The sequence below is a fragment of the Rhinolophus hipposideros genome, assembly GCF_964194185.1.
Source record: "Rhinolophus hipposideros genome assembly, chromosome: 2".
NCBI lineage: Eukaryota > Metazoa > Chordata > Mammalia > Chiroptera > Rhinolophidae > Rhinolophus > Rhinolophus hipposideros.
In genome coordinates, this window is record NC_138048.1 from 3,010,006 (window position 1) to 3,026,671 (window position 16,666).

The window sequence follows — 16,666 nt, forward strand, 5'->3', positions numbered from 1 at the left end:
GCCGTGGACAGTGTGGCTGGGTGAGAGGCTGCAGGTGTGTCAGCACCAAAGGAGCCCACAGCTCCCTGGGGAGAGCGCGTCTGCGCACAGATCACCCTGAACACTCCTCTCTCTTAGGTGGAAACAGGAGCCCACTGAGCATTTACATCAGTGACCGGGAAGCTGCCCGTGCCCTCTTGGTGTAAGCAGGATGGCGGAAAACGTGTATTATTTCTAGGTCAAGCAAGAAGCCTGGCAGGCAATGGCTCATTCTGGCCAGGATGACACTTGGTCAATAGTCTACAAATTGCAAATAGAACAAAGGCACAGCGATCCCAGTCATGCAGAGAACAGGCTACGGAGAGGTGATTAGGAGCCTGTGATAGATGGGAAAGTGCTACAGTGCCATTGTGCCCACAGTTAGGCAAAAATACTCGGACACATCAGAAGGCGAAATGTTGCCTTTTTACGCTGATAGGGAAAAAAATTCTAAAGAAGATTCTACGTCAAGAGGTTTTTAGCAGCAGGGCAGGGAAGCAAAAAGCATGCTCCTTGGGGTGAAAGATCCAGGTCCAAGTCTTGGCTCTGCCAGTCACTGGCTCTGTGATTTCAGAGCAATATGTTTACCTCTCTGAACCTCATTTCTAGCCTGTGTGAATTGTAGAGTAGAACAATACCTACTCACATAAGCATGGAGAGTACGATGAGATGAAGAATATTAAAAATATTTTGTAAAATATTAGAAAGCCCAAAATGCCAAGAAGAGGCAGAATAATGTCATGGCTGGGAGAGTAGCCTCTGGAAACCAACTCCACTTGGGTTCCAATTCACTGTATCAGCATGGACACGCCTCTTGGCCACTCTGTGCCTTGGTTTCCCTGTGTAAAAATGCGGGTAATAATTCAATCTACCTTCTGGGTGTATAAACCAGTTACTACTATACATTAAGCACTCAGAAGAGTGCCGGGTATGCAACAAGGGGTACATAAGTTTTTCTATTAGTGTGATTTAAATTACTTTGTTTTGTAAAATGTCTTTCCTGGAAATAAATTCAGTAGGATCTGGAAGCAATTCTTTATCTGGAGGAAAACGGGCTGCCCTTTGACCCTTTTTCAGCACCTCCTCTTGTTACAGGGAGGGCTGGCTTTGTTTCCAGCGAGGCTTATTCCTCTGACTTCCCTCCCCTAGTTTGTTGCAGAGAAGGCTTAGGCCAATTTGAATAAGAGGACAGCAGGTGGGTACGGGTCATTCTTCTAATTCAACCTCCTCCCTAAAGTACCTCAGCTCTGGGTCATGCACCACGCTTGAAGCATGGAGGTTATTCTGGCGGAGGGAACGACTGTGCACCTGTGTCCTGTGCAGCCTGAGTTGGTGAGAGCCACAGCCATCAGGTGCCGCCTGATCCATCCTGTCACTGTGACTGAGCCCCCGTCTCTTCCATTTTGTCCAGAACTGATCCAATTTCATGGCAGACTTTCAACCTCCAGGAATTGTTCCTTTCCCTCATTAACTCATTGACTTATGTATCCATACACTCCCTTCACATCAGGCAGAGGAGACGTCCTGCTTCAGCTCTCCCACCTCCACAGGCTCTGGGGCCAAAAAGCCTGGGTTTACCCCTGGCCCTGACATGTCCTGGCTGTATAGTCTCAGACAAGTTGTTTAACCTTTATGTGCCCGTTTCTTTAGCTGTTATCTTGGGAAGATAACAGTATCTTCCTCCAAGGGTTCTCATAAGAGCTATCAGAGATAATCCATGCAAAACGCTAAGGACAATGGCTGGCACATGGAAGTGTTTTCAACAAATGTGAGATGATATTATTATTATCATGTTCATTATTACTGATATGTGACCCAGAGAGGTCTAATTAAGCTCCTTGAAACTCAGTTTCCTCATGTGCAAAGTGAGGCTAATAATAGCCTGTCTTACTGGGTTGATTTAAATGAGGAAATACATATAAAGACCCTGCCTTTATATGCCGACATTCACTAAATGTATCATCATTACTATTACTCTAGTCTAAACAACATATGACCTCCATCAGAATCCCACTTAATAACTAAGAGGCAACAGAAAGTAGTGATCAGGAGCGTGGTCTGTCTCTGGGTTCTACTCCCTGGGTTTGAATCTTGGCTCTACATATCAGCTGCACGACCTTGGGCTATAACTAACTCTAAGTTTCAGTGTCCCATAAAAATAGTATCTGTGTGATATGATTTTTGTGAAGGTCAATAAAGTATTGCGTGTAAAACAAATATAGGTGTCCTGACATATGATAAGTACTGGGTAAACTAACTATCATTAATTTTGTTAGAAATCAGCCCTACCTTTTCTGACTCACTTTATTTCTGTCAATGCAGTTGACGTTCTCCACGGTTTCCAGGAAAAAACCTGGAGTGGATTTTGATTCTCAACTCTTTTTTATCTCTTATCATCAACCAACCATTAATTATAGAGATTATTCAAAACATTCGTCTCTTTCCTGATGTTTCCTCCACAGTTTGTCACAGTTTCCTTTGGTTTTAATCCCCCTCTTGTGATTCGTCCTACACAGCAGTTCCTTGTTCATGTTTTAAAAACAAGACTGTCAGTGTGTCACTCACCTGAGCAGAAATTCCTGTGAATAACACTCCCAGATTCTCCGCAAGCTCACTCCACCCCACTGGTGTCCCTCATCTTCCATTGCTAACCCGCCCAAACCTGTGGTCCAATCATGCACATCTGCCACATGCCACCTCAGTCCCATCCCCACTTCTTAATGAGTGCTGGTCTTTTCTTGAATCACTTATCATGTAGCTTTTGCCTATATTCTACCCATCTTTCAGGCCAAGCCCAAGTCCAACTCTGTATATAAATAATGCTTCTCAAATTATTTTCCAGCATCATTAAGTTTGGCCAAGAGTCTGTTGGACTATTACAGACTCAGTGTCCTCATCCTCATTTCAATCTTTATAGTCCTAATAAGTTGGCTGTGGCTTTGGCACTTACTTTCTAGCTAGCTTTTATGCAGAGCTTGTCTTTCCAAGTTTGTCACTAGTTGAAGGCAGGGTCCATGTTTTATTCATATTGTGACATCTTAGAAACCCTTAGTAGATCCTAGACTTTTAGCAGCTGCTTAGTGAATCACTGGGCCAGTCCTCAAGGAAAAATACTGCAACATGTTTTTTTTTTTCTTTGCCTGGTGCCCAGGCCCTTCTTGTACTTTCTTTCTACTTTTCCTCAAGGTCTTCAGTTTTTTGTCCTTTGTTCTGCCTCTTCTCTGTGGTCTTCGCTAAACTCTCACACTTGACATTGGCCTTCTGCTGTCCTCCTCAACTCTGACTTCCCTTTGCCCTGTCCAACTGCCCTAAGTGAACACCCCAGCGGAGCAGCTTCATTCCCTGGCTCCAGTCCTCTAGGAAGCCCACCCCTCCCCCACCTCTCTGCTGCAAGAGAAGGACTGAGGTGATACCATTGTCCAGATACGACAAACGTCATTTCTATCTTGCTTCCAGGTCCTCTTCCATAAAATAGCTATGGAAGCTTGTTTAAACCCACGGTGATCTTTGGCTTGGCCCACACTGTGAGCTGGTGATGATGCATGCTTGAAAAGGAGGCAGAGAATATGTAGTTTATCTCTTCCAGTCAATCCTGTCTTGTTCTTGACCTTGAGTCTTCAGTTGTTCGTTCCTCTTGACCTAATACAGCCAATCCTGGTGCTCCCTGCCCACCTATTTTCAGAGGTGGTAATTTTTTAAGATAGTTGATACCCTAGGATCAGACTTTATCAGTAGTGCTAGAACTGGCCTTGGACGAGAAAAGAGCCTGAGCCCCTCTGCCCCTGGTACCAACCTGTGCCTCAAGCATGACTCAGATGGCCCCAGTGGCATTGTGTCATGCTTGAACCGACTACCTAGCCGTTTCCAGGCATGGAGCTTGTCTATTTTCAAAAACGTGCCAAAGACATTAACTGCTCTTAAAAAGTTCCCAGCTTTCCACACAGACAAAGGATATTAGTGCTGTGACAACAGCATATGCAGACCCCATTGCAAATGAGCCGGCGAAGATTCCCAGGAAATTCCCCACGGACTGGAAGAATGCCGCAGCGTCAAACACATTTGGATTTTCCTTGGGACTGTACATGGATATAGAACTGAAAAGAGAAGAGGGTGAAGGTTAGTCGGAGACTTCCATTTCATAGCCCAAGTACCAGAAGCCGGGATTTAACACCCACTTTTGGGAAGGGCGACTTCTTTTATAAGGTTAGGTGCTGGTTGGAAGAGTTCAGGGAAAACAGATGAGGACAGGGAGAGCTGGAGAAAGCAAAAAGCTTTCCCCTTCTGTACAGACCCATCCCATAATAGCCATATATTGCTGCCAGTCAGTAAACATTTTTATACTGGAAGGGTCATAAAGAATATTGTTTCTGAGCAAACTAGGCATTAAAACATGGTAGGTGTATAAGGAATATGCTGAGTAGATAGATAACTGTGAATTATTTAGTGGCCATATGTCTTCAGTGCTGTTATATATTCACAAATGTTCCTGATAAAAAGTGCACTTTTATGGCCTGTGCACAAATGGGTGATACAAATCACACCATGTACAAAATTTTCTGCTGTGATCTTGTCATAAACCACAAAGTGTTTCTCCTCTCCAGTGTAACCCTTCAGAGACACAGCCCAGAAGAGAGTATCACAGAATTAACCCCTGGGGAGAGACAAAACCCTTATTTTCCCAGCAAAACAAATGGCAGCAGCTGCCGAGGTCATCTTTTATATCCCATTCTGGTGGCTGCCAACAGATTTACTTCCATAGAGAAAAATTAATTCACCAATAGGCAGTGTGTTCACGTAAATATTTTTAAGGATGTCATATTTGCACTTCTTTTTTTTTTTAAGCCGGGACCTCAAATCTCAGAGTGTTAATATGAAGGACAAGGTGTGTCTTATTTTAGGAAATGTGAACTTCCTATCATAGCATTAAAATGGATAGGCTAATATTACCCAAAGCAATATACAGATTTAATGCAATCCCCATCAAAATCCCAATGGCATTTTTTAAAGAAATAGAACAAAAAATCATCAGATTTGTTTGGAACCACAAAAGACCCCGAATAGCCAAAGCAATCTTAAGAAAAAAGAACAATGATGGAGGTATCACACTGCCTGACTTTTGCTTGTACTACAGGGCTACAATAATCAAAACAGCATGGTATTGGCAGAAAAACAGATACATAGACCAATGGAATAGAATTGAGAACCCAGAAATAAAACCACATAAATATGGACAGATAATTTTTGACAAAGAAGCTAAAAACATACAATGGAGGGAAGACAGCCTCTTCAATAAATGGTGCTGGGAGAATTGGATAGCCATGTGCAAAAGAATGAAACTGGACTGTTATCTGTCACCATGTACCAAAATTAATTCAAAATGGATCAAAGATTTAAGCATAAGACCTGACACAATAAACTGCATAGAAGAAAACATAGGTACTAAACTTATGGACCTTGTGTTCAAAGAGCATTTTATGAATTTGACTCCAAAGGCAATGGAAGTAAAAGCTAAAATAAACAAATGGGACTATATGAAACTTAAAAGTTTCTGCACAGCAAAAGAAACCATCGACAAAATAAAGAGGCAACCGACTGAATGGGAGAAGATTTTTGCAAACAGTTCCTCCAATAAGGGTCTAATATCCAAAATATACAAGGAACTCATGAAACTCAACAACAAAAAAACAAACAACCCAATTGAAAAATGGGCAGAGGACCTGAAGAGACATTTCTCCAAAGAGGACTTACAAATGGCAAATAGACATATGAAAAAATGCTCAACATCACTAATCATCAGAGAAATGCAAATAAAAACCACAATGAGATATCACCTCACCCCAGTCAGAATGGCTATCATCAACAAGACAAATAGCAACAAGTGTTGGAGAGGCTGTGGAGAAAAAGGAACCCTCATACACTGTTGGTGGGAATGCAGACTGGTGCAGCTGTATGGAAGGCAGTGTGGAGGTTCCTCAAGTAATTACGAGTAGAATTACCATACGACCCAGCAATCGCTCTCCTGGGTATCTACCCAAAAAATTTGAAATCATTTTTCCATAGAGACACGTGTACTCCAATGTTCATTGCAGCTTTGTTTACGGTGGCCAAGACATGGAAACAACCAAAATGTCCTTCGATAGACGAATGTCTAAAGAAGTTGTGGTACATATACACAATGGAATACTATTCGACGTTAAGGAAAGATGATATAGGAACATTTGTGACAACATGAATGGATCTTGAGAGTATAATGCTAAGCAAAATAAGTCAGACCGAAAAAGCAGAGAACCCTATGATTTCACTGATATGTGGTATATAAACCAAAAACAAGACAAACAAATGAGAAACAAAAACTCATAGACACAGACAATAGTTTAGTGGTTACCAGAGGGTAAGGGGGGTGGGGGGAGGGAGATGAGGGTAAGGGGGATCAAATATATGGTGATGGAAGGAGAACTGACTCTGGGTGGTGAACACACAATGGGATTTATAGTTGATGTAATACAGAATTGTACACCTGAAATTATGTAATTTCATTAACAATTGTCACCCCAATAAATAAATTTAAATTAAAAATAAATAAATAAATAAATAAAATGGATAGGCTAGAACCAGTAGTTTGGGGTACCTAATGAAGTAACATTTCAGATTTTTTATTTTATTCTTTTGCAATTTTAATTTTAATAAGAGGTGTTTAAAACTAATCAGACAAAATCAAGAGTCTTTTAGAGGGTTCTGGAAGGGACTTTGCAGCATTGTAGAGAGCAAAATGTACACTAGGCATACTATTTGAGATTAGATTGGATTTTATAGAGACGTAATGAATCTTTTATGGCTTGAATGATTAGAGCAGGTCTCTCACCTGACTTTTTGTGTCCGGAAACTAGTTAAGAGAGAAGGGGGTGGAGGAGAGTGGATTCCAATTCTCCTACAGGAAGATGTATGGCACAAAAAAAGGTAGTTTTAAATGTTCCTAGTTTTTCCTTGGATGTTTTTAAACCACTATAGTAGGCCAAACACTTCTGCTTTGATCATGTAATTGGATAAGATGAATATGGATTGCAAATGGAGCCCTGAAATGTATGCAAGAAAAGGATTTCCTTTGAAGTGTTTTTCTTTTCGTAGTGTTGTGCCTTGCAGAAAAAAAGGAAAAAGCACATTCATATTTGGGTCCTTTGTATCTGCCAGCCTTAGGAAAGGGTGTAAAACCCCAGGACCATTATGAAACGTGGTGCTTAAGGCTGAAAAGCTAGTTGTGTGACTTGACCTGCAGCAGCATATTTCTTCATTCCAGTGAAGGAACAGTAACATGAGAAAACACTGCATTTGCATTCTGCCTTTCAAACTAAGGTCTTTGTTCAGTAACACAGTTTTGTAAATAATTCTGTTGCTTCCTGAGGCCACTGCCAGCAGATCTGATCCATAGAATAGGCATCTCCTCACCTTCATCCTCACCTCCCAGAAGAAGCTTTTTCTCTGTCCCTTAGGCTTCCTGAGCTTGGAGCACCCCCAACACACCATCTGGCCATATCCTGTATCATTCTTTACATAATGCTTTCCTTTAAATCAACTCATTTCTATTCAAGTGCAACAGCATTTGAATAAAAATATTTATTCAAATATTCATTTATTAAATAATATTTATGAAATCATATTTCATATGATTTGATATGCTAATTATATTTCTTTTCAATAAATATGAGATTATTAAATTTGAAAAAAAAAAAGTTCAACTGTATGTCTCCTGAAATCATCTGGGTATCTCCACTGGTTCATAGTCTGCATTTTGGGAGATGTTCTCTGCCTGAGCTCTGATCCCCACCCTACAGGGTACAGCCAAGCTTCATACTTTTCCTGTGATGTTTGACTTAAATAAAGGGGTGGGGGAGGGCGCTTGATTCTCCTTGACCAAATTGTCCACTGAATTTGCCAGCCCCAAAGCTCCTCAGGACGAATGCACTGGATAACTGCTATGTGCCAGTCAGGCAGTAGGTGCTGGTTGCTGGGGGCGGGCAGGAAGGGCATAGAGAAGAGAAGCAGAATTTGAGTCAACCAACATTTCACTGAACATAGGCAAGGCATATCTAGGCAGAGAAGCCTAATAGATGACAGCTAGATCTAGTCATTGTGCTGAGCGTGATTTTGTGAGAGATGCACAACTTTTAAGGGTGCAAAGGAGGAAAGGGCGTATTTTAGAACAGAGGAGAAGGCATTTGTGCAGGGAAGCACGTCAGTGACAGCAATGGGGAGAAGCTGCTCCTGGCAGTGTAAGGAGTGTAAGCAAAGGCATGGGAGCAGGTGAGTTGAGGGTCTTCAAGGCAGAACTATATAGTTACAGCTGCAATTGGGGAGCATGTACATAGGCTCCTGCAGAGGGGAAAGTGGGAAGGCGTCACCACTCAGAGCTTTAAAGTCCACGTTAAGAGCATAAAAAGCCTTCACATTTACACTATATTTCATCCAGTTACTTCTGCATTAGAACTTTATTTGATCCTATAGCATCTTTGTCAGGTAAATAGGGCAGGTATTGTTATTCCTCCTTTCCCTTTCCTTTCCTTCCCTTCCCTTCCCTTCCCTTCCCTTCCCTTCCCTTCCCTTCCCTTCCCTTCCCTTCCCTTCCCTTCCCTTCCTTTTCCTTTCCTTCTTTCTTTTTTTTAATAAAATAAAGAAACTGAAGGTCAGAGAAATTAAGACCATACAGCTGTTAAGTTCAAAATGTAGATTTCTTGTTTCTCCCTTAAAATGAGTGATCTGCTGGGAGGAAAACATGAGTCCACATCAGGATAGTAGAGTAAGTGTAGCATTGACGGTAAGGGTACTAGGAGTTCAGGTATCAGAACCTTTCATTTCCTACCTGGATGGAATGTGCACAGTACCTTCCCATACACAGGGAGAGAGCAGAGTGCGTTGTATGGGGAAACACCTCTCTCTGCATCCCACTAGGAGGCGAAACTCAGGGCTTCTTGTGGAAACCTACTTTCATGTCTGGCTTCTGCTCCCAGATCTTAAGCTTTGCTGGGTCTGGCCTGGTTGCCCAGGACACAGCGTGGTGCTTGGCCTCTGGCAGGCTATATAAAAGACTGATGGAATGAAGGCAGGCAGACTGGAAAGCAGAAAGGAAAGAAGGAAGAAAGGCAGGAAGGAAGGAGGCTTGCCAAAGCTAATTGTCTCTTAAAATAAATCATCATCTACAAGAGTTTTTATTAGGCATTGACTATATGTAGTTATGTTGTGGATACTTTTAGGGTCAAAGACTGAAGGTGACACCTGTGACTCTTAACTTGACTTTCAAAGATCTGACCCTTATTGGCTTTATGGCCTTGGGCAAAATACTTCAACACTCACAGACTGTTTCAAAATTTGTCAAATGGAGATAATAATAGTACTAACTCCCAGAAATGCATAAGGATAGGAGGCATATTTAAAACTTCTACAATTATCGCTTCTCGGCCTTTTGGCTAAGATCAAGGGTAACTTCTACAATTATCTTGTGAATTGTAGGGTCATTCACTGAGCGCTCATTATGTGCACAAAAAATACACTCCTGAACTCTGACTCTCATCACCATCATCACCATTATTCTGCTAAGAACATCCACAAGCTCAGTGACAGAGAGCAGAGTGCAGTGGCTGAACCAGGCCTCGGTTTCAACCGTGGGCAGAAGTGTGGCTCCCCTCCTGACACACAGGCTCCAGGTGGCAGTCACTTTTGCATGGAAACAGAAGGATCTTCAGGGAGGAAATGGCCATAGAAGAGAGATCAAAACGTTGTTAGGTTTAGTGCCAAGCTCTTGGCTCCATGGATCAAGGAGGGAAAACATGACCTCAGCAGTCTGGGCAGGAATCTGCCCCAGGACAAGAATAGGACAGGAGATTGAACAGTGAGGTGCATCTCCCCAAGTTGGAGGGAGGGGCATCTTGCAGGAAAAGCCCTCTGGCTTCTGATGAGGTGTGAGGGAAAGAAAGCAGGAGCCTTATGGCCCAGGAAGGTTGTATCTCTCAGTTGCCCATATTTTAGAAGTTGTGCCTCCTGAATCCCCAGAGAACGAGGCTTCTCCCTGGACTCTGGTTTGTAGTTGCAGCCCTAACCCTCTGCAGAGGGTGTTGTCAAAACCAACTAAGGTTTGGGATAGTGTGTGCAGAGTTTTCCAACTTCAACCCAAGAGAGGAAGGAATGTCATGTTTTAATAGTTTCAGCCCTTTGGGCTTAAAAAGAACACATCCTACCCTGCAACAGGGAAGTGCTTGAATGATTAGTGGATGCAAATACCTGTGGTAGGAGAGGAGGGGACAATGACGCAGACTTTCTGCTAACTCCTGGGGTGCTTGTGCTCTGGGACCCTGATCCGAGGAGGCACTGTTATACCACAAACTGATGAAAAAGGATCGGCGATCCCAAGATTTCTGGGAAAGAATATTTGAGTTGGATGGAACCAATATTCTTGAAAACGACACGACCAGAAATAGTGCTGTTTAAATATTCATCTCATAAATTGGAAATAAGTCTAGTTATTGATTTATTCTGTTCAGGAACAGATTATTCAACAAAAACTAGGTTGAGGACGGTGTATTGTATCCATTCTGAGAAATAAATGTGTGTAGCATCTTTTATTCAAAAATTTTGAAATGGATGAAACATCCTAAATTCCTCTGATGAAAGCAGCATGAATAAGGATCCTGTTGCTCACTGTATTATTTAAGATTTGCAGAGAGGGTCACCACTCCAGTGTTTCTCAACAGCCCATCTTTTCATCTTCATGATGTTCCCGCAGGGAACCTGCCTGGCCCCTTATGTATCATTAAGAGCATAGAACTTGTATCTGAGATCTGGGCGCAAATCTCAGCTCTGCCACGTGCTGGCTGTCTACCTTGAGCAAGTTACTTCAATATATGCATCTCAGTTTCCTGTAAATGAGGATAATAAGGTTGCTCTAACAATTCAATGAATTAATGCTTATAAAGCACTTGAAATGGTACTGGGCACAGGTAAGAACAAGTATTTCTTAATAAATCATCCTTCAAATAACCCATCCCTTCTCCTCCTCTTCCTCCTCTCTTTTTTGGACTGAGAGCTTGGTTTAGTTCTAAAAGAAGTATCTCAGACTGGATGTCCAATTAGCACCTCAACTGAAACAGAATTGAGATGTTACACCTGTCTCTCTCACACTTTGACCGGTCCCTGGTCTAGGATCTCTGGGTATCAGGGATCATTTGATCTTACGAATTGTTTTGTGTGCAATGGTGTGTGGCACATACGCTCTATAAATAGTAGTGATGAAGAAGAAGAAGGAGAAGGAAAGGGGGAGGAGAAGTAAGAAAAGGAGAAAGAAGAAAAGAAGGTATTACAATTATGCTGAGAGTGAAAATGAGATAAGATATGGAGAGTATTCTATAAATGGTACTACCATCACTGCCGCCAATACCATCCCCTCCATGACTCTGGCCACCTTCCCATTCTGGACCCCAGAGTCATCTCTCTCCTGATCCTTACAATCTTTCCCAGGACCACCCAATTTCCAACACTGTCCACTCCTGTTGTTCTTCACTGCTACTGCTGAAATATTTGCCCCCCAATTACTAACAGAAACTACCCAACAGCCTCTAGTTCCTGAGAAGCTGTTGTTTCCTAAGGACACACTCCTCTGATTTGTTCCCCCATGGTCCACTGTCCTGGGTCCCTGACTGGGACAACTTGCTTCTCTAGCCCCCAAGCCAGTCTCACTTCTTTTATTAACATGACACCAAGACACCAGTGCCACTTGGAACTTTTAGAAGAAAAGTACAAGCAAACATGCAAACACATTCTTCTGCAACTTCTATGAGTTTAATCAGTAAGAAAAAAAATATGAGAAAATGATTGTTATAGCCAAAGATATATGAAAGGAACTTCCATTTTCTCTGCCAAATGTTTAATCCCCCCCCAAAAAAAAATTTAGCTACTGGTACTAGTTCATTAAAGAGTTGGGATAATATACATATATATATATATATATATATATATATATATATATATATATATATACACACATATATATACATATATATATACATGTATATATATACACATATATATATATACACATATATATACATATACATATATATATATATATATATATATATATATATTCTTTTTTTTCCAGTCACTGCTTGCAACTGTACTATATTGAATCCCTCTTTGTACAAGGTATGTAGTTCCATTAATGATGTCTTGGTCCAATTCCGTTATTCTGTACCTTTCAGTTATTACAACTTAGTTCTGTCCAGCTTAAAACCTACATCTTCAAAGCAGGATTCTTCTTCTCCCGGCAGAATATTTTAGAACAGCAGGCCAGATAACCTAGAAGGGAGGAGAGGCAGAGGGAGTTGTTCCTCCACCTCCCTCCTGGGCACCAGCAAGCCCTGGTGTTGGAGGCCTGGAGTGGGGATGGGAGCCAAGCTCTCCTTCTTATGTGGCCAACTGCTTGTTCGTGGTGGGCAAGGGTCTCCGGCCTCACTCTTTTTCCTTCTTGATCCCGCTCTTCCCTCTCTTGGGGGACTCTGCTGACATGGTGGCACTTCCATTGTACTGAGACTCCCTTCACAGGGGACAATCAATCTTCTATCTGTCCTGCCAGCTATATGTATTCCAAGCCCCCTTCTATGGCTTGGATCAGGGTCATTTGGGGCAGTTCGGTGGCTCTTACCTTTCTCTTGAGATCCTCTTAGCATTTTCCATGGGCTATGGAGCACTGTACTAGGGAGGCTCACCTTGCCCACTCCCCAAACACACCAACTCAGGGAACCTTCAGGTCTTGCTGACACAGCAGGCTCTAGTGGACTCCTTTCTGAAATCTCTAGGCTAGTCGCCGTGTTCTTGTGCCCTGCCTCTCCAAGGAGCCTCATCCAGGAACACCCTATCCTTGCTCTGTCTGAAAGGGCCTCAGTCCCTCCAGTTTCCCCCACTGGGGAATGAGCTGGCAAACCCTCTTCTCCAGGCAGCCCCAGGCCAGCTGGGTGATTCCAGTGGAATCCCTTCCACCTGACTTAGGAGAGAGGAAGCAAGCCACTGGAGAGGGGAGACAGCTTTGTACTGCAAACACTGCACCCTCTTCGAGGATGACCCCCTTTATTCCCCATCCCTTTCATATATTGATTTGAGGATAGGGAGATGGGGTGGGAATTGGAGGAAATGAGGCTAATTCTGTTGCCCATTAAGCCAGTTGGGGCAGGGGTCGAGGGGTGTGCATGGTCCTCATTGCTGGGGAGCCCTGCTGATCCTTTTAGTACAGAGTCATTTAGCAACTTCTGTTTTCAGCTCTGCACCCTAAACTTAATTCGGGAAACAGAAAAAGGCCCACTCGATGACACTCTTGTGACCTTCATGCCTGAGTGCTTCTAGTTTCTTTTCTCCCCATCTAATGTTGTTTTGTCAGTTTGCTCCTAAGGATACATGTGAAATGAAAACTACATTTTAAGGAGAAACACAATATAGAAGACAGATGAACATTTGTAAAAGCTGCCCTGTTTGGTTGGCCCCGGGGTCATAGGTAAGAAACAAAGTAGAAGAAAAACTAATTACAGTGCTAGTCTGTGTTTAACAATTTTTATTCCTAAAAAAACTGGTTACTTATCTATTATTTATCTTTTAATAACCGTACTAACCTGCCCTTTCTCAAGAAATCGCTTAATTATGAATAAGGAATTGATTTTTATAGGGCCAAGAATTGTGTGTACACATTGGAATTCGTTCTGGCAGCTGCCTGCCCATTACTCTGGCTTATGTTGTGCCAAAGGCCGATAAAGCTGTCGAGAGAACCTACTGTAAAACATAATGATTTCAGGAATTGGGGGCATTCCAGGCACCCTGGGAAGTTAGAAGAGCTGCCTCTTAATAAAAAGAGGTTCTGGCCAGAAGTACACTGAGCCTGAGTTAGAAAGCACAGGCTTTCACCTTCCCAAGGGCCAGCAACCTGCAGGGGAGAGAGCTGTGCTGGGGGGGCATGTTAATTAACTTCTGCAGCTTCTGGAGGACCATTTAGTTAGTGACTGCGTCATAAGAATCCAAAGTCACATCAAAGAGTGGTTTTCCAAATCCTTGAAAAAATACCATTTTACCATATTGATGTCTGACACATACACACAAAAAAGACAAGAAAAAGTCTGAGTCCCTTGAATTAACTGATTCATTTCATCAGCAAATATTGATTGAGCACCTACTATGTGTAGACATTGTTCTAGGCACTAAAGATAAAGCAGGTAATACGACAAAGCTCATGCTAATTACAGTCCAGTGGAAAAGACAACATAATAAATAGCTAAGCAAATAATATATGGTTTAAAGACAGAGACTTGAAAAGGAAAGTAAGGCAGCATAAGCGGATAGCACAGAGAGTTGTGGGGTGCTGCTTCAGTTAGCATGGTCAAGAAAGGCTTCTCTGGAAAAGATTATTAAGTGGAATCCTGAAAGAAAAGGAGTGGGGAGAGCTTTCTAGTCTCCGAAGCAGATCTCCCTCTATGGGTCCGAGTAGCCACAAGGATGGGGTGTGGTTGGAGGAAAATGAGGGAGGCCAGAGTAGTGGGAGACAGGGCTGGACACGGGGCCTGGGCCAGGTCTTGTGGAAGCTTTCAGGCCGTTTTTAGGTCTTAGGATTTTTCTTCTAGGGGTGAAAGGCAGGCACTGAAGGGTTTTGGGTGGTACAGAATATTCCAGGTGAATGCTGTGGTAATAAGGGGAGAGGAAGCTGGACAGGAGACAGCATGGTCCCATTATACTACTCAACAGCTGGAACAGACCAGACTGCTCCTCGTCAGTCTGGATGCCACCACCTGAGTGATACCTGACAAACCATACCAGACCACAGAAGAGAGAGTGGAGTGCTGAGGGGAAGGGTGGAAGGAAGCAGGAGAGTTTAAAGGACAGATGAATTTAGCAGAAACAGCAGCAGTGTGCACTTGAAAGGGGGCCATGCAGAAAAAGGACTGGTCTCATTCTGCATGTTTCCAGGGGACAAGATAAAGTCGAAAAGTAAAACACCACAGGGAGGAAAATTTTAGCTTTATATTCTATTTCAAGATTTCCTAATTCTTAGATCTGATGGAAAATAAAATGAGTTCTATAAAAGGGTAGAGACACTTAATCATAGAACAAGAGAGGTACTTGCTAGGACAAAATCCATGCTACATTATCGTTGGATAATGTAGCCTCAAGGACTCTCTTGCCCCAAGAGTCAGAGACGCACTGTGTACTTTCTCACTTCCTCCAGGACGACCAGGAGAAGGACGCACATAGAATACCTGGCTTTCTGTCATAACCCAAACCCTGCCCTTGGAAATGGCTGAGCACTCACTAGGCAAGGAGCAGTACTTCAATGAAGGCACCCATGATTTAGGCTGGAGCTGGGCTGATGAGGACATCTGCAGAACAGTTACAAATTTCAGCCCAGAATAAAGTCTTTGACAGATTCGTAAGTGGCTCTGGTCCATTAAATCCCAACTTTAAGGTGACAAAGAGCTCTGAGTTTAAAATTGGTTAAAACGGAAGAAGAGTTAAAGGAGGTTTGTTATAAATTACATGTGCATTTTCTTTGAAAGGAGATCTTAAATTACTTTGCAATTTAGCCTAAAAAGTCTTATCAGAATTGAATGAGTCTGTGGTCTTTGAGAAATTTTCTCTTACACCTAATATTGAAAGGAAAGTGAATTTGAGATAGTACTAAAGATAAAAATAACTTGCAAATACTCTTCATATTTCTTTTTCTTTCTTTCCTTTCTGAAACAGAAACAGGCATTTGAATTCCACTAGTGTGAGCCATTTAAAAGAGAGAGAGAATAATTCTCATGATCTGATGGGAATTTCCACCCTTGTTTTTCAACTTTTCAGTTCCTTTAATTCTCACTAATGAATGAATTCTTAGCTCCAAAGAGTACTGTACAATGTGAAACTTTTAGTCATAATAGATAAAAAAAGACACAGAAAAGTAGGTTAATAGCCACTAAAGATGGAAATCTAGTTAAAATTAAAATATTATCATTAACAGGTACAAGCAAGACCAAATATTATTAATCCCCAAGGCTAAATTGGAGAAGGGGGTCAGGTGCTCCAACATGTATCGAGCACTCAAAATACTTTTCTCTGTGTTCATTACAATGAGGCATTCACTATGTATCAAGCACCATGTTAAGCATTTTTATAAATATTATCTCATTTGACCCTCACAGTAACCCTCTGGAGTAGGTGCTATTATAATTTCCAACTTGTACAGATGAGGAAACTATGGCTTTGAGAGATTAAATAACTTTATATATTTCATCCCATTCAATCCTTCCAACAATTTAATGAAGAAAATGTTTGCATTTTAGAAATAAACAAACGGGGAGTTTAATCTTTTGTCCAAGCTGACTTACTAGAGAACGTCTGGCAGGTATTCAACTCAGACGTCACAGATTGAAAGCCGGGATGGTGGGAACACCTGGGTCTATGCCTGAACATGCTCACAGATACATCACAGACAAATCACATGAATGCATGTTTCACTTTCATAGGATTGAGGCAAAGACCACTTTGGGAAATTTAAAATTGTAGGACTTTTAGTCCTAATTGGTAAGAAAATTTTGCATTAGTCAATATAGCCATTTCACCATGAAGAGTTTTGCTAACAACTTAGTGC

The 16,666-nt window shown here is 42.0% G+C and overlaps 1 protein-coding gene across 2 annotated transcripts in view; it reads right to left on the bottom strand.

Moving 5' to 3' along the window:
* SLC9A9 (solute carrier family 9 member A9) overlaps window positions 1-16,666 on the bottom strand; it is a 571,800-nt gene that overhangs the window by 308,027 nt on the left and 247,107 nt on the right. For both annotated transcript variants that reach the window (XM_081066979.1, XM_081066980.1), the window contains exon 7: window positions 3,974-4,112. In XM_081066979.1, the coding sequence (XP_080923105.1) occupies window positions 3,974-4,112 (139 nt within the window). The remainder of the gene's footprint in view (window positions 1-3,973; window positions 4,113-16,666) is intronic.